This window comes from Myxine glutinosa, chromosome 3, assembly GCF_964187855.1.
Source record: "Myxine glutinosa chromosome 3, kmMyxGlut1.1, whole genome shotgun sequence".
Classification (NCBI taxonomy): domain Eukaryota; kingdom Metazoa; phylum Chordata; class Myxini; order Myxiniformes; family Myxinidae; genus Myxine; species Myxine glutinosa.
The window spans coordinates 33,038,576-33,057,272 of NC_136263.1; the positions used below are offsets into that span (position 1 = coordinate 33,038,576).

Consider the following 18,697-nt stretch of genomic DNA (forward strand, 5'->3'; position numbering starts at 1 on the left):
TGAGTGGCAGCAACTGACAAATGTGCCTGTATCCAGAAGGCTAGTCAACCAATGACTGGTTCAAGCAGGCTATCGTGCCAGGCGTCCCCTGAGAAAGCCACGCCTTACCAGACAACACCGCCAGCGCTGATTGCAGTGGGCCAGAGAGCACCGTCAATGGCAGCCAGGACACTGGAATCACGTGATCTTCAGTGACGAGTCTAGATTTCTGGTCTGTCGTCAAGATGGCCGCGTCCGAATGCGCAGACAAGTGCATGGAGCCTACAACAAAGATTGTATAGTGCCAAGAGTCCAAGCTGGAGGTGGTGGGGTGACCGTTTGGGCTGTTTTTCATGCAGGGGGCAAAACTGACCTCGTTGTTCTGAATGGAAACTGAACCAGTTCAAGTACAGGGCCATTCTGGAAGAAACATTGCTTCCATTTGCTCGTGCAGCCTTTCGAGGAAACTTTGTCTTCCAAGATGACAATGCACGGCCTCATCGTGCTCGCATGATCCAACACTTTCTTGCTGACCGTGGTGTAGAGCATATGGAGTGGCCTGTCATGTCCCTGGTTATGAATCCGATAGAGAACTTGTGGGCAGAATTAACGCGTCAAATCGACCACTTGGACCAGCAGCCGACCTCTGTGCGTGAATTGCAGCAGGCTATTGTCACTGCATGGCAAGCGATTCCTGTCCAAACCTTGGCAAATCTCGTGAACAGCATGCCTCGACGTGTACGTGCTCTCCTGAATGCTCGTGGGGGTTACACTAAGTACTGAACTGTAATTTTACTGTCCAAAATCCCAGTCATAATTTAGCTTTTGTTTTTGTTGAAATTTTTTTTGGCTAATGTGCAAAATATAGAGATACTTCTGGAAAACGTACAGAAGTTTAACACAGCACTGTCCGTAAATTGAGTTCGATATCAGTTTACATCACATTCAAGGATCAACTTATTTGCTTCGAAATGTCAAATGTGGTTTTTGTTTCTTTTAAAGGTCACATTAACAAAATCTAGAATAATTTCAACATAATTCCAATGAACTTTTGGTTCTCAGTCATCTTGAAAAGTAAGTTCACCCCCACAAAAAAAAAATTCCATATTAAATGCCAAGTCTGTACATATATATATATATATATATATATATATATATATATATATATATATATATATATATATATATATATATATGTATATATATATATATATATATATATATATATATATAAAAACAGAAATCGGGCGCTACTTTTGACTCACCCTGTATACAGACCGTTGCCTGCCTGCTTTTACTAAACATAGGGGCAATACCCCTTGCGCTCACCTGGTAGAATAAACAGTATACTGCACTGACTAAAGCTAAAGATTATTTTAAACCAATTTCAATGGTTGCTCGAAGACAGGGCAGCATGTAGAATCATACTAACATAATCATAAGACTTTAAATAAACAAACAAAAAAAATACCTATTTTGGGGGGAAACCTATACATATACAGTCACATGAAAAAGTAAGGTCACCCCATGTAAAGTTTTGACTTTTTCAACATATATCAACATACAGCTATTTGATCTTCATTTCAACAATATTGATACATAAAGGTGATATAATATAACAAATATCATGAAACATTTACATTTTGTAGTCCATTGTATAATTTAAATAAACATAAATGCAAATTTCGCATGTGGAAAAAGTAAGTACACCCTTGGCTCTAATAGGTGGTATTGCCCCCTTTGGCAGAAACAACCTCAAGTAAGCGTTTCTTATAACTGTCTACCAGTCTCTGACATCAACTGGGAGAAATTTTTGCCCACTCCTCCATGCAGAATTCTTTCAGCTGTGCGATGTTTGAGGGGTCTCTTGCATGCACAGCTCGTGTCAAATACCCCCACAACATCTCGATGGTATTTAGATCCGGGCTTTGACTTGGCCATTCCAGAACCCTCCATTTCTTTCTTTTCAGCCATTCCTTGGTGGATTTACTGGTATGTTTAGGGTCATTGTCATGTTGCAAGGTCCACCTTCGGTTGAGCTTCAACTTTCCGACAGATGGCCTCACATTATCCTCAAGCACCCTCTGGTACAATGAAGAATTCATAGTGGATTATATGATGGTGAGCTGCCCAGGCCCTGATGCAGCAAAGCTGCCCCGGCCCTGACGCAGCAAAGCTGCCCCAAACCATAATATTTCTACCACCATGCTTTACAGTTGGTATCAGGTTCTTGTGGTCAAATGCTGTCTTTGGTTTTTGCCAAACATGTCTTCTGGTACTGTGGCCAAATAGCTGTACCTTTGACTCATCTGTCCAGAGCACATTGTTCCAGAAGTGCTGGTCTTTGCCTAGGTGTTCAATGGCAAACTTTACTTTTGCCCTGATGTTCTTTCTGGACAGCAAGGATCTACATGGGGCACACCTCCCATGTAGATCAAATTTGTGCAGCCTCTTTCTAATGGTAGACTCGTGCACTTTGACATCAACAGTGGCAAGAGCTTACCTGTAGGTCCCGTGATGACATTCTGGGGTTCTTGGAGACTTCTTTCAGCATCTTGCGGTCTGCTCTCGGGCTGAACTTGCTGGGGCGGCCTGGCCTGAACAAGTTGGCAGTTGTTTGGAATCTTCTCCACTTGTAGATGATCTTCCGGACAGTCGAATGATTGATTTCAAATTGTTTGGAGATCTTTTTAAATCCCTTCCCAGACTCGTAGGCATCTATAATCTTCTTTCTGAAGGCCTCAGAGACCTCTTTTGATCTAGGCATGGTGATGCCGCACACTTCAACAACAAAGAGCAAACCAAACTAAATGTCTGAGGTTTAAATAAGACAGGTTCCTCCATGATCCTCTCTAATGATGTTCTAATCATCCAGAGAGTTGTTATAAATCATTGTGTGGAGCGGGACCTCACTATCTCTCCGATTTGCTCACTCTCTATGTACCTTGGCGACGGCTTCGTTCAAGCAACAACCCTATGACCTTAGAGCCGCCGCGCACCCGCACCAAGTCATTTGGCGAGAAATCCTTTTCCTTTGCTGCACCTCTGCTCTGGAATGACTTGCCTTCCTCTGTTCGACATGTTGACTCTCTTCCTGCCTTTAAAACCTCCCTCAAAACCTATCTGTTTCACAAGTCTTTCAAAGTCTAAGTCCTGTTTTCCCTTTGGTTTGAGGTGGGAGAGAGATCGAGAGTATGTCTGTGTACATGTGCGGGGGAGGGAGGGGGAGGAGGAGGAGGAGGGGAGAGTACACATCTTAGTCAGGTTCACTATGTTAACAAATATAATTTCGTTCAAAATTTTGGTAGATTAGCAAAACTATACATTTTTGGAATATTCAGAGCATGAGGAATCCAAAAATTAATGTTTACATTTGCGTAGACACCTTTGCGAAAATGACACTCAGGACAGTGATGAAGATAGTCAGGTTCACTATGTTAACAAATATAATTTCTTTCAAAATTTTGGGATTAGCAAACCTGTACATTTTTGGAATCTTCAGAGCATGGAGAATCTGAAAATCAATGTTGGCATTTGCACAGACACCTGCATGGCCGCCATTTTGGATTTTGAAAATGGCCGCCATAAAATACATATTTTGCGCGATCTCGGCTTCTAGTCAACCTAGAGACTTAATTAAATATGCTAATCCTATGTTTTCTGGGTCAAGGAATCCAATAAAGGCCTCAAAATAGTGCTCAGGATTATAGAAAAGCAACAAACAAAGGTAATTGAAAACCATTGTCTTTATATTTGTGATTTAACTGCATTACATAATACATGATATTGCAAGTCCTTTGAAGTTATACGTTGTTATAGGAAGTTATAGGTAGTATCAGATTGAACTATAAGTCCTATACACAGGATCTATGAGGTCTATACCGTTCAGGTATATGCTTTTACAGATCTTCATCACCGTCCTGAGTGTCATTTTCGCAAAGGTGTCTACGCAAATGTAAACATTAATTTTTGGATTCCTCATGCTCTGAATATTCCAAAAATGTATAGTTTTGCTAATCTACCAAAATTTTGAACGAAAAAACATGGTGAACCTGACTATCTGTGGGTTTTGAATGGGGAGGTAGAGGAATAGGGCAAGAGTGAAGGTGTGTCTGTGTGTGTGTATGTTTGTATATGTGTGTGCGGTGTGTGTGCGTTCGCATGATAATGTAAAGCGCCACGAGGGTCGTTAACTCTGCTTGATGGGGCTATATAAGACTCCTTTATTATTATTATTATTATTATTATTATTATTATTAATCATTTGCACCTGAGCTGGTGCACCTGATTCTAATTTTAGGTATTTGAAGTAGTGATAAAGGTAGGGGTGTACTTACTTTTTCCACATGCGAAATTTGCATTTATGTTTATTTAAATTATACAATGGACGACAAAATGTAAATGTTTCATGATATTTGTTATATTATATCACCTTTATCTATCAATATTGTTTAAATGAAGATCAAATAACCGTATGTTGAAATATGTTGAAAAAGTCAAAACTTTACATGGGGTGTACTTACTTTTTCACGTGACTGTATCGGTTTTTTATATCAGTCACTATGCGACCTTCATATCATCAGTGGAGAACCGCCAGCAAGGTGTCCCATACAGCTGCTGCTGCACCTTGCTGGGAGCGATACGCACCGCCTGCCACGCGGTGACGTTATCTCTGGACACCTTGCTGGCGGTTCTCCACTGATGATATGAAGGTCGCATAGTGACTGATATAAAAAACCGAAAGGGTCACAGAGTTACAAGTGTATGGAAAGCCTCACTGCGTTGCCCTGATGAAGCCCCAACAAGGGCGAAACCAGGTCGGTAACTGTGAGTTTTGCATGCACTTGTGACAGTATCTGTATTTATAATCCGTAATGACGCACTGCTAGATGGTTCCTCTGGAACTTTGCAGGCAAGGCGGACGTGCATGGCGATGACGTCATGTTGTCCGCTCATTAGGTTGGAGAACCAGATTACAGATACCATTATATATACTAGGGCATGCCCGTACTATATCTATATCTAAAATTATATCCCCCCCCTCTATTTACATGAAATGGTTTGGTCCAAAGCGAACGGCTTGCGGAGTTTGGTAAAGAAATCGCCATAGCATGCACAAACGCGCAGGAAAGCGAAAGAATCGCAAATTAGTTTTAATTAGTTTTAAAACATCGTTTAACGCCAACATAGCGGCAACATAGTTTGCCAACGTGAAATAAATGAATACGCTCTCAAATGTGCCGTCCGAGGCAGAGTCTGTTCGCCACGTTCGGCACACGTGATAGCTCGCTGCTCTCTGATTGGTTGAATCGTTTTTTGGACATAGCTCGGTAACTACTTCTCCGATTAATATGAAACCTTGAAAAGGCACATCCTCGGGTCCCCAGCAATATACCTGGCAAGTTTAAAGTATATCGGACCCGTGGTTGTCGAGAAACAGCGGTCACAGACATACATACAAACATACAAACATACAAACATACACACAGAGATTACTGGAATTATAGATATATATATATATATATATATATATATATATATATATATATATATATATATATATATATATATATATATATATATTGTTACAGACGTGGCTTAGATGTTATTTTACCGAGCGGTTTTGGGATGACCACGTCTGCACAAGTTACCGATTATACTCGAAGTTGACTAGTCGCGCTATGCTAGGTCAATGAAAGAACAGACACACGGCTGGGTTTCAAATGACACGACTCCCAGGGTTCAGTTCTCAAGACCTCCGGAGGAGATTATATTCGTTACGGAAGGTCAGATTACAGGGACGAGAGGGACAGCAAAGGAAGATAGGCACTTAGACACAACCTTATATTAACCCCAACAGACGACAGGTAAACGGGACAAGGCTGACTCACACGGGGGTTGATGGCAGGAAAGCGGTTGTCGATGGCTCCAGGTGCACCTGGGCTCAGGGCAGGATCGACCCGGTCCGGTCCAGAGATGCGGAAGGTTGCACAGCGCTCGAGGTGGCGTCTTTTCGTCTCAAGCTGGGGGCGCATCTCACGTCACATCCGGCGCGGGGCCGCGTATATCCGGCGGGGAGTGACACGCCCTCGGCTCGTTAGCTCCGCCTCGTGGAATCGGCACGTTGCTTCTCATTGGGTGCGTGCGGGGGGGTTACCGGCTCCGCCCTTGACGAGGAGCTGACAAGGAGCCCCTTTGTGGTAACCCCGTGGAGCGCATGGTCTGGAGCGCGTTGTCTGGAGCGCATTGTCGATGGCGGCTAACCGAGCCGGTGGGAGGACGCACACTCCCCCCCGCGCAGCGCCGTGCCCCTCTGTTGTTGTAGACGGGGAAGAAGATGGGAGGAGGTATGGGAAAGGTCCTAAACTCACTACTGGTGCCATATAATCACATTCTGGTGCAACGAAGAGTCATAATTAATGGAAACGAGGCCTTAACTGACATAGACTAAGAATAACTAGCAAGATGTCCGAAAGTTGTCTACGTGTGGTGCGGTGGACCTGGGCACGACATTTAATGGGGGAATAAGGGGAAGGTCGGCTCTACTGATTGTTGTTTACAGACAATGGGACTAGGGAATGGGGGATTGGGGATAGTTGGGGAGTATTGGGGAAATAGGGGAATATTTACAAGCGGATATGGAGGCCAAATTCCATATTCGCAACATTGCACCCTTCTCTACCCTCGGGGCGTCCCGACCCGATAAATTTTTACCTACTTTCGTGTGGCACGCAATGTAGTTCCCTCTACTATTAACTCTACCCTGAGTGCGACAGTTTTACAGATATTCACAAATGAGTAAATATGTCCCCCTGCGACGTTGCACCCTTCTCCTCACAGAAACACACCCACAGGATAACCGAATCCGGAAAGAATCCTCAAACTAAACATACAGCCGGTAGGGAGCATTATTTACACAAGACTACGCTGATATTTACACTACGATCCAGGACCTGTTTTTGGAGGAACACATGCAGATGTTATGCATAGAGAGAGCACGCATGCTAGCATCGATACACCAACCCACGAGTGCTCTGTGGCCTACGGCCTTTAATAATGTGCAGAGCACCCCTTCCAAGCATCAAGCACCACCCCATCACACAGTGAGCACCATCCGGTGCACCAATAAAGTGTCTATGAATCATTGTGTGGCTGCTGCTGGTCTTGCCTTCGTGTGGTGCACTTGGCCTTCTTACTTCTTTTCAAAAATAAAGAAAGGCGCCAACCGCGTCCATTTGTATATTGCGGCCGTCAGGGGGCCAACTGTTAGTGGTTCACCTGTTTGGCATAGGTGCCACGTTGACCCATAGGTCCTTCCACGGGTGGTGCTTGGCCGCAAAAGCACTGCGGTCCATTGTGGGTGGCCACAAACATTGCGGTCCGTATGGTGTATCGATCCAAGCAGCAAGCAGCGAAAGTGCAGGCCCACAACTGCGTAGCCAGCACCTCTCTCTCCTCTCTCTCTACCCCAAAGCCAGATCCTCGGAGGTGGGAGACAAAAGAAGCAGACAAGTGAGTAAGGTGGTAAGGGCGCAAAAGTGCACGCAATATAAGATGATGCACACTGGGGGCACATGGGAACCAGGTGAGACAGGTACGTTCCTATCGTACGCCCCCCCCCCCCACCAGGTAACCTACATGGCCCCTCCCTTACCCCTTACTGTATCCACAAAACTCAACACTACCCATAAACATCTATTTTACAAATCAACAAACATCCCTACTGTCTTCCCCGTTCCTCCCATAAACCAAATTCATCTTCTCTCCCTCCTAACCAATCAAATTTGCCATTTTCAACTCTCATCAAAATTTGCCATTTTCAACTCAACATCAAAATTTGCCATTACCAATTCAACATCAAAATTTGCCATTACCAATTCATCATCAGTCCCTCCTAGGGAGGGAGAGATGGAATCACCCCAATGTCTCATCCACGTCGTGATGCGTCTCACCAATCCACACAGCAATTCTCATTTCCTGCAACAAAACAAAGAAAACACAGGTGTGGAGTCATCATCATCACCTCAGGTAAGTGGCTGCGTATGGTGCGACAGGTTCATCAATCCTAACTATCTCCTAAATGACTTTAACAACTTTACACTACCCGGGGTCTTTCTCCGGCCAAACCATTGGCCCTCTTACACTATGGGTTCTAAAAACCAATTCCCATTGGCCAAACTGTGGTGCTCTTCAAGTTGGGGTCTCACTCCCCCGATTCATCTCCCGGTGCCCTCGCACAATTTCTGGGCTGTGGCGTGTACCTCTCCCAGCGGGTCTACCCACCTGCACACCTCCACCACTGTAGTTGCCTCCGAGCTTACCTGTTCCTTACCCTAACCTATCTACCTGGGGAAGGCCCTCTGGCGCTCTCCCCACTCCGTGCCCTCTCTGGCACTGGGCTGCCCGATCCACACCCGGGATCCTCAGGCACCCACTCACAACTACCGGCTCCCAGAGCCCACCTGCGGCCTCACCTGGCCGACATCCTCACAGTGGTGGAGTGCCCAACCAACTACACACACTAACAGGCTACATGCCCAGCCATTTCCACAACACTAATGCACCCATCCACAATACCATTCTGCAACCGCACCACAAATGCCAATATCCAACCACAATTTACCTGCACCCTCTACCTAACACTTACACTACCCGCCCCGGGTACTCGTGAAAGGGGTCCACTCTTCCCCCATCCACACCTTCGCACCATGCACACCACTCCGTACCACTCACTCCAACTCTCTCCACACACCTGTACCTGCACACCTGTGCTCTCACACCTGGTGCCACCTGCACCCTTCTCTCCCCAAGCGCATTCGCGCTGATCCACACACTCACTACTCATACACGGTTCCACACACCTGTCCAGTTGCACACCTGTGCAATCACACCTGTTCAACTCTCAACCACACGGCATCATCTCAGCTAACTACTCCCTTCTGAAACTTGCGCTTCCCAGTCGTCCCTTTTAAACTATTGCGCTCCCTCGTCATTATCATCCACACTAATCTACCTGCGTCCCCACTACAGGTATCAGTCACTAACTAACCTTAACGTTACCTACTGTCATCTTCTAGGGCCCTATCAATATAACCTAACCCACCCGGGCTAGTTTTCACTGCCATACACCCCATAATCTATTGCTCCTTTGCCCCCCCATGGGAAGGGTGGCAGGGATGCCATCCCACCACATCGGGGGTCTCTCACTACCAATTTTGCACATCAAATTTCAACAAATCAAAAATTTGCCAATCACTACCCATCATCTGCCAATCACTACTGCCAATCCTTTGCCAATCATCAAATTTTATTTTTCTCTAATTTTGGGGCCAAAACACTAACCTCATCACCCGTCTACTCACTAATGCCTCTCGGTGCGCCAATTCCTGTCCAAAGCCCGGCTTCGTAAAGCCAAGCCATGGATGCTGGTTGTTTTGTGCCGGCGGCTGGATGCGTCCGGCATTCGGGGCAGGGACGGGGGCTTACCCGGGCCGAGATCCCACGCACCACCTCGGCGTGGAGCCATCCAATGTCCCGATCTCGACCTGCCGGCGCGTCTCAACAAAACGTGGTCGCCATGACGACCCTTCCTATCCAGCTGCCCGCTCCACCTAGTGGAGCACGGACGCGGCCGTTCAAAGCGAGGCCCGGCACGCACCGAGGGCCCGCTTCAGCTAAAAGTCGACCTAACCTCTAACCTGGTTACCGTCGATGCTTCACCTGGATTCTTACACCCCGCAGCCCGTTCCTTGCTCACACATCCAGCCGTCTCCATGCTCCTCGTACCTTTCCTTACACACCTCGGTACTCTCATTCCACTCACAGCCTTGGTCACACACCTGACCACCGAACATTTTGGCACACATTCGTTGGTCGCACACCTCACCAATACACCTCTTCGCACCCCCTCCTCTGTCACCTCCTCTGTGACAATCACAGGTGTGCTCTCATTCGCACACCCAACCACGTGCCTCACTACCAACTCCAGCGTGCATTCCCACTCACGCTCTACCATTCTAGGTGTGCATCCTTCCATCCCAGGTGTACATCCTCGCTCACCTGTCACAACCAACTCACTCTCCTTGTCACTCTCAATACTCTCACCTCCATTCTTGACAGCGCACTCACCCTTACCCTTGACAGCGCACTCTTTCCTCATGCACCTGTCCGTCACACACCTTTCTCTCGCACACTCCCCCGTTACACCCTCTGTAACACTCACCACAGGTGGACACTCTTCCTTACTTCTGACAGCGCACTCTTTCCTCATGCACCTGTCCGTCACACACCTTTCTCTCGCACACTCCCCCGTTACACCCTCTGTAACACTCACCACAGGTGGACACTCTTCCTTACTTCTGACAGCGCACTCTTTCCTCATGCACCTGTCCGTCACACACCTTTCTCGCGCACACCTTTCTCGCGCACACTCTCCCGTCACACCCTCTGTAACACTTACCACACCGCGCTTCCATGTGCCCCCTCGCACACGCGCTACGACCGACTCACTCTCGCCAGCACCCTCACTCCTTGGCACGCACTTTTTCCTCACACACCCCAGAGTCGGACTTTCTCGCACACCTCCTTTTTCGCACACCAGACCTGTCGCACACTTCACCAACGGCCTCTCACGAACACCCGGGTCCATCTCGACCCCCAAGCTTCTTAAATCACCTGGCGCATCATACGCACGACCATATTGGTCACCACTTACACCGGGTCCTCTTCCTCTTCGCTTCTCCTCCATCACCTGCGAATCCCTCATCCGGTTAATGAGCACATCATCACGATCCAAACACAGACTTTGGACCAATTCTTTTATCTCCTCTTTTATCTCTTTCTTATCCCCTCTCCGTCGCTTCTTAATTTCGCTCATCCCTTCTTCCACTTCTTCTAATTTGTGCTTCACCTCTTTTATTCCCCGGTACGTCTCCTCAAGCTCGTCCTCCAAGGCTACCTTGACCGTTTCCATGTGCGTCCTTACCTGTCGGTCCTTCGTCTCCATTACCTCTATCACCTCGTCCAGCCTTGTTGTCAGTCCCTCACGTACCATCTGACATTCCCTCTTTGTCGCTATTAAGTCGTTTTTTATGTCGTTTTGTGTCGCTTTTAAACCTCCTAATACCGCAGTGTTCCTTTGAACCTGCTCCGTTAGTTCTTTTTGTCCCTCCGTCAGCTGTTCCACCTCCTGCGTCAGGACCTCTATGCCCCCCTGTAACTTTACAGTCCCCTTTCTCACCTCCTTCTCCATGTGCTCCTTACAGTGCCTCACCTCCTCGCGCACTCCTCCGACCTCCTCACTCACTCCTCTCCTGATCTCCTCTCCCATCACTTGCATCTCCTGCCCAGATGCCACCCTCATCTGCTCCATTTCCTCCCTGTGAGCATCCAGTTTGGTTTCTACCCCCATTCTGACCCCCTCTATCTGCTGCCCCATTTGGTTAACTTCCCTTTCCGCTTGGTCCCTCATGTCCCTCAATTTGCCTTCCATGGTGTTTTCTAACCCCTCTAACCCTTTTTGCATCCCTTCCATTTGATTCTCTTGAGCGGCCATTCTGTTTTCTACCCCCGTTAACCCCTCCTGTATTTCCCCTAATCTATCGTCTAATTTCCCAAATTTCATGTCTAATCCCTTAAAATTATTGTCTAATCCCTTAAAATTATTGTCTAATCCCTTAAAATTATTGTCTAATCCCTCACTGGTACCCCTCGCTTCATCCCTCATTACCCCTATTTTGCCCTCCAATCGCTCACCCTGAGCATCCATCCGGTTCCCCATTACCCCCATTTGGTCCTCCAATCGCTCACCCTGAGCATCCATCCGGTTCCCCAACCGCTCACCCAATCGCTCAATTTGGCTCTCCATACTCATCTGTACAGCTGCCTGTAACTGCGCAATGAGGGCCTGCATGTCAATCGGCTGCATGTTAAAGCCCGTTGATACAGCGGCCTCGGCTACCACGCGCTCTTGCGAGGCGCCATTTTGCGCGCCCGCTACTTCGTGCGTGACGGCGCTATTTTGCGAACCTGCCGCCCTCACTGCTTCGCTCTCCTCTTGTCCCTCAATTTGGTCCTGGATCGACCCTACCTCACTCTCCTTTACCGGACCCCAGCTGTCTTGATCCGCCATAGTGCGACTTTCAAAATTCGGTTTTTTTTTTATTTTTATTTTCGTAAAACAAATTCAAATTTCGCCGTTATAATTTCGCGCGGGAAACGCGCTCCGAATCGATTCTACTTGTTACAAATTTGGGCCTAATAACGCGCGGGAAACGCGCTCCGAATCGATTCTACTTGTTACAAATTTGGGCCTAATAAATTTAGTCCCGGGTTCGAATTCCACTCCTCGACACCAATTGTTACAGACGTGGCTTAGATGTTATTTTACCGAGCGGTTTTGGGATGACCACGTCTGCACAAGTTACCGATTATACTCGAAGTTGACTAGTCGCGCTATGCTAGGTCAATGAAAGAACAGACACACGGCTGGGTTTCAAATGACACGACTCCCAGGGTTCAGTTCTCAAGACCTCCGGAGGAGATTATATTCGTTACGGAAGGTCAGATTACAGGGACGAGAGGGACAGCAAAGGAAGATAGGCACTTAGACACAACCTTATATTAACCCCAACAGACGACAGGTAAACGGGACAAGGCTGACTCACACGGGGGTTGATGGCAGGAAAGCGGTTGTCGATGGCTCCAGGTGCACCTGGGCTCAGGGCAGGATCGACCCGGTCCGGTCCAGAGATGCGGAAGGTTGCACAGCGCTCGAGGTGGCGTCTTTTCGTCTCAAGCTGGGGGCGCATCTCACGTCACATCCGGCGCGGGGCCGCGTATATCCGGCGGGGAGTGACACGCCCTCGGCTCGTTAGCTCCGCCTCGTGGAATCGGCACGTTGCTTCTCATTGGGTGCGTGCGGGGGGGTTACCGGCTCCGCCCTTGACGAGGAGCTGACAAGGAGCCCCTTTGTGGTAACCCCGTGGAGCGCATGGTCTGGAGCGCGTTGTCTGGAGCGCATTGTCGATGGCGGCTAACCGAGCCGGTGGGAGGACGCACACTCCCCCCCGCGCAGCGCCGTGCCCCTCTGTTGTTGTAGACGGGGAAGAAGATGGGAGGAGGTATGGGAAAGGTCCTAAACTCACTACTGGTGCCATATAATCACATTCTGGTGCAACGAAGAGTCATAATTAATGGAAACGAGGCCTTAACTGACATAGACTAAGAATAACTAGCAAGATGTCCGAAAGTTGTCTACGTGTGGTGCGGTGGACCTGGGCACGACATTTAATGGGGGAATAAGGGGAAGGTCGGCTCTACTGATTGTTGTTTACAGACAATGGGACTAGGGAATGGGGGATTGGGGATAGTTGGGGAGTATTGGGGAAATAGGGGAATATTTACAAGCGGATATGGAGGCCAAATTCCATATTCGCAACAATATATATATATATAGTGTACCTCCTTACTGCACGTCATCGACCCCAATGTTTCCAATGCCTTGAACAAACATTGGTACATCACGGATGATGAAGGTTGTGGTGACATTTCATCAAAAGTGTGTGTGTAGGTTCTGAGAAAAAAAGCAAATACCTATTTTGGGGGGCAAGCCCCCCCATAAACCACCTTAGACCCTGATTTTTTTTTTGATTTTTTTTTTTTGTTATGCCTTGAACAAACTTTGCTACATCACGGGTGGTGAAGGTTGTGGTGAAGTTTCATCAAAATAGTGTGTAGTTTCAGAGAAGAAAGCAAATATCTATTTTTGGGGGTCAAACCTGGACCCACTTTGACGCCTGTTTAAACCCCCTTAAATCCCGAATTTTTTTTTTGATGCCATGAACAAACTCTAGTCACAACACAAAAAGTATAATTTTTGCCAAGATTGGTCACAATCCCCTCAGAAGTTTTGGAGAAGAAGTTGCAAGTGTTTACGGACTGACTTACAGACGGACAGACTGGTGGACAGAAGACGCGCCATCCCATAAGCTCCCCTGGCCTTCGTTCCAGGTGAGCTAAAAACCGAAAAACGTTGCACCTCTATATCTCCAAAACCGTTCCATGGAAAAAATTGAAACGAGGCTCATTGTAAAGAACTCCATATGGGGAATATGTGTTGTTAACGATGACGTCATTGGTGCCGAAATGATGACGTTATAATTTGACAGGGACAACGCTTAGTTTGATCAATTTGAAATTTCTTGAGCGTCATCTACACAACAATTATATTGGAGAGTATAAATTTATGATGTCATCGCTCACGTGGTCTGGCAGCCATATTTGATTAAAGAAAAAAAAACAGCCTTCAAAAACAGAAGAGTTGACTGTGCAGGGTAAGTATTCTATATGAACACCATTTAGTTGTTAATGTGATCATTTATCAAATGAACTGTTCACTATTGTTAAATTGCTCGAAGAGCTGATGAACACTATATCGCTTTTTGTTTTGACGTCATTGAAGCAAAAGTCTGGCTAAACATGGTCTGTCAAACGTATTTTTATACTTCCCTCCATTTTGAAGTGGATACATTTATGACAGACTGTGTGCATGGCAGAACCCTGATTCATATCTTAACCCTTTGAGTATGGATGACGTCCAGTGTCGCAACCCGCGAAAAAGTTTTGTGTACGGATGACGTTACTACACGTCATCGACTGTACCTATAAATAGATCGTCAGTACGTGGTTGCATTCCCGTAATGCCAAATTAATCCCGTACCGGGGGTATTTTTATCCAAAAAATAATCCCGTACTCAAAGGGTTAATCGGTTGATTTAAAAAAAATAAATTATATACACACTACCTACCTTTAATGGATAGTATCTTTATTATGCGCTACACGACTGAACCAACATAATTTGGTTGTTTTGATATTTTTATCCCCCTCATTTTTATCCTGTCTTTCTTCAAATCGGTTTTTCTCCTCTTTTCCACACCTTCCTATCACCCTGCTAATCATTGCACTCCCCATTTTTGTCCTCTCAGGGACTTAACTTTGCAGATGCCGATCTTTCTCGCCTTGATCTTCGCTACATAAACTTCAAGATGGCCACACTGCATGGAGCCAACCTCAGCCAGTGCAATCTCGCTTCTGCCTCTCTGGAGAGAGCAGACCTTACTTGTGCCATTTTGGATGTATGGTTTCCCATTGTATTTCTGAGTTTTTGTAGAAAGTAAGTTTTACGCCATTGTGGTAAAGCACCATATATCTCTCATCACAAGAAAGTGCTGTTTTATTATCCCCTTAACAGGGTGCAAACCTTCAAGGTGTGAAGATGCTTTGTGCCAATCTGGAAGGAGCATCTCTCAAAGGCTGTAACTTTGAAGAACCATCTGGCTTGAAGGCAAATTTAGAAGGTAGGACTGCATTGTGATGGGCTGTGTGCTGATGTTGGTGTAAGCCTCCTAGGGCCTATGGAACCTTAATCGGTAAACCACCCTATTTCAGTCCTCCCAGCTGCGCGGCCACACAAACCATCCTATTGTTACCACAATCGAGCTATGGATCTCACACACACACACACACACACACACACACACACACATATAATCAAGATCCTCCATATTGTCATGTTCCCGGGGATCAAGATCCTCCATATTGTGATGTTCCCGGGGATCAAGATCCTCCAAGGTAACGGGTAGCCAGTCGAGCTTAAACTCCGAGTTGTTGTCAACAATGGCGGACCTTCTATATACGCGTGAGGAGTGGGGGGAGTGGGGGGGGGTGGGGGGGGGGGGAGGGAGGGCAGGGAGGCTCTTACCTGCACGGACCCCACTGGACATATTCGACCCTGCTAATCAACTCAACCGACACGGAATTAAAGTTCAACAATAAAAGTGTTTAATAAAATAATGCCAGGGAACAAAGAATGCACAGTAACTAAAATCATAAATGGAGTACCTCCACACAGACTCGTATACACACAAGGGGATGATAAAATAAATGTGAAAATAAAATGTAGCGTACTCAGCTTTGAGTGGCTCTTGAACCCCGTCGGAGATCGTCACAGGCCCCATGTCCCTGCACGGGGAAAACATGCCTTGGCGCGCAGTTTGTTCACCCACCAGCCGCAGCACGGGTCCCTGAGTCCGTGCACAGGAAAACAGGCCTTGGTGCGCAGTTCGTTCCTCCAGCCACCGAGTGGGAAGCAGGCCACGCCCATCCACTCGCCGTCTGCTCCACACAGCACCGCGGTCTCTCAGCGCGGACAGCCACCGCACCGTCAGCACCAACGAGCCAGAGAAAGGAAAATGCGGCCGCTCGAACGGATCGCCCAGACAAAAAGACAAATGTCCGGCCGCACGACACCAATGTCCCTGTCCCAACACAAGAGTAGGAAAATGCAACTGTGCCTTCATTAGGAACCCAGTGCAAGAAGAGAATATATGCGACCATTTGTTTTCAATGTCCCTGGCGCAAGAGGACGGAAAATATGACTGTTTGCAATGAAATCCAAACCAAGAAGACTCAAAATGTTGGGACCCAAGTCTTTTGTTCCCAGGGCTCTTACGTCATCCGATGACGTCCACGCACGCTCCTATCAGCGAGTCCCATCTCATCGCTCTATGGCCGTCCTGACCAATGGGTCTTCGGGGCGTGGCCTCACCACCACTTGCCGGCCTTTGTGATCACCTGGTCGGTAGTATCAGCGGTAGCTGAATGTCCTGTTTCCTGCTACTTTTATTTCGTGTTAATTTTAGGTGTGGAGTGCATGGTGGGTGTGGTGTGTGTTATAACGAACAAAGGAGAAATCAGAGGCCATTTACGTAAAGGGAATTTACCATTCATCTCTAACTAATTAACATACCCCACCCCTTGTCATGGGGACAAAGATACACTCTTACACGATATCCGGTCTAACGGGTCCCTACTTAGGTACAAGGGGTTCTTCTACTTCATCGCGACATTCGGAGCACACTATCCTATACTATCCTACCTGGCCCTAAGGTAATCCATTGCCTACCCCCTATAAACATAACAATATACTGCATGTGAATGCCTGCAGTTCTGGAGGAACCTGAGTGGAGTTTGACACAGTAAAGGCCTTACCTTATGGAGTCTTGTTTTAAGCAGCCTTCTCTGACTGCAAGGGCCAAGTGGTGATTTAATTATGTTAATTCCTTGACATAGTTATGATGATTGATCAGGTGAGAGCCGATTGGTCATCTTACTATAATTCACCAAATGTCCGTCCGCCTGTCTGTCCGTTAGAAAGTACCGTAAAAACTGCTGAACCGATCTCAACGATATTTTGGGTGGATAATCCTGGGATCTCCAGGAGTAAAATAGGCTATTTAGTTTTCCCAATTTCAGCTTTAGTCTCTAGTATTCTCAGGTTTGGACTCCCGCATAACATTCGCGTTTGCATAACGTTCATTGTTCTCATTGTGACGATGTTGTGAGGGGGCTGAGGGGAGGGGGCGGGGGGTTGAGGGGGTGTGCAGGGGTGCCCTCCTCCCCCCCCTTCGGATTTTCAATGCTAAATTATAAGCTATGCATATCCTGGAATGGCCCTCGTGTCCAGATTATTTTGAATAAGGAACGGTCCAGGCAGCTTACCAACGCTCAGAGGTTTTAAATCACTTTTCCAGTCCAGAATCAGAAAGCTCCAGTGGAACTACACAAAAACATGCCACACATACACACACACACATACATACAAAATTCATCAATTTATAGCAGAAGCAACAGCTGGGCAAGTCGTTTCACCAGTTCGTTGACCTGGCCATGAGTCATCGCGAATCTGCTGAACTGTTCGACCAGGGAAGAACACAAGGAACTGCAGAAACTTCCAAGAACACACGAGATGCCGTTTTTTTTTTGTTTTTTTTTTGTTTGTTTTGTATACATAATCGAGGCTCGTGAAAGAGCTAACATCTATCACACAATCAAATCAAACAGACAAACAAACAAAGTGTATAAAAAGGGGAGTGGTAGACAAGATGGGGAGAGAAGGGGAAGCACATAAACACAACATTTGTGAGGGATATCCGGAATGTGTGGGAGGGAGAGGGCTTGGGGGGAGGCGGCGTGGGAAGGGGGGGGGGGTGGGAGAAGTATAAACACAAGGGCACCAAGGACTTCCAGGAAAGAAGTTGGTATTTCAAAAAAGAGGATTTGGGGTGAAATTAGCAGGGGTAGAACAGATCAAGGTTTTGGATGGGGGAAGATAAGAGATGGTGGTGAACAGCTGTTTTAAAGACCTGGAGGGAGGAGTGGGATTGAAGGGAGTGGAGGAGTTTGTTCCAAAGGTGGGAGAAAAGAGGAATGAAACAGTGAAGGTGAGCAGAGAGTCTTGATTTGGGGAGTTTAACCATAAGAGGGTTGCAGGCAGATCTTGTGCGACCTTTAGGAATATTTGGGGGACAGAGCCCAGAGAGAGCTGGAAGAGAAAGGCCGGAGAGGAGTCGGTAGAAGACAGAAAGACCACCAACCTGCCTGCGGTGAGTAAGTGAAAGGCCCTCGGAGGTAGCTTCATCACGGGAGATTCCAATGATTCTGAACGCTTTGGTTTCAACAGCCTGAAGACGAGCTAGGTGTGAGGCAGGAGCACCAGCCCAGAGGGGAGAGCAGTATTCCATTGAGCTGTGGATGAAAGCCTTGTATGTGGTGAGGAGCTCAGGTGTGCCAAGGAAGGACTTCGCACGACGGAGGATGCCCAGTCGGCGACTGGCTTTGGAGGCCAGATTTGAAATGTGGTTTTCCCAGGAAAGATCA

General features: G+C 47.0%; 1 protein-coding gene and 1 long non-coding RNA gene across 2 annotated transcripts in view; one reads left to right on the forward strand and one right to left on the reverse strand.

Annotated features, from left to right (window-relative positions):
• Positions 1–18,697, forward strand: part of KCTD9 (potassium channel tetramerization domain containing 9) — a 78,228-nt gene that overhangs the window by 51,092 nt on the left and 8,439 nt on the right. Inside the window, exons 9-10 of the mRNA XM_078773840.1 lie at positions 14,965–15,114; positions 15,231–15,336. Of these exons, the coding sequence (XP_078629966.1) occupies positions 14,965–15,114; positions 15,231–15,336 (256 nt within the window). The remainder of the gene's footprint in view (positions 1–14,964; positions 15,115–15,230; positions 15,337–18,697) is intronic.
• Positions 5,721–13,288, reverse strand: LOC144891282 (uncharacterized). The gene is made up of 2 exons (XR_013622795.1): positions 12,645–13,288; positions 5,721–6,292 (listed from the first exon to the last, which is right to left on the reverse strand). It is a non-coding gene; the product is annotated as an uncharacterized LOC144891282 (long non-coding RNA).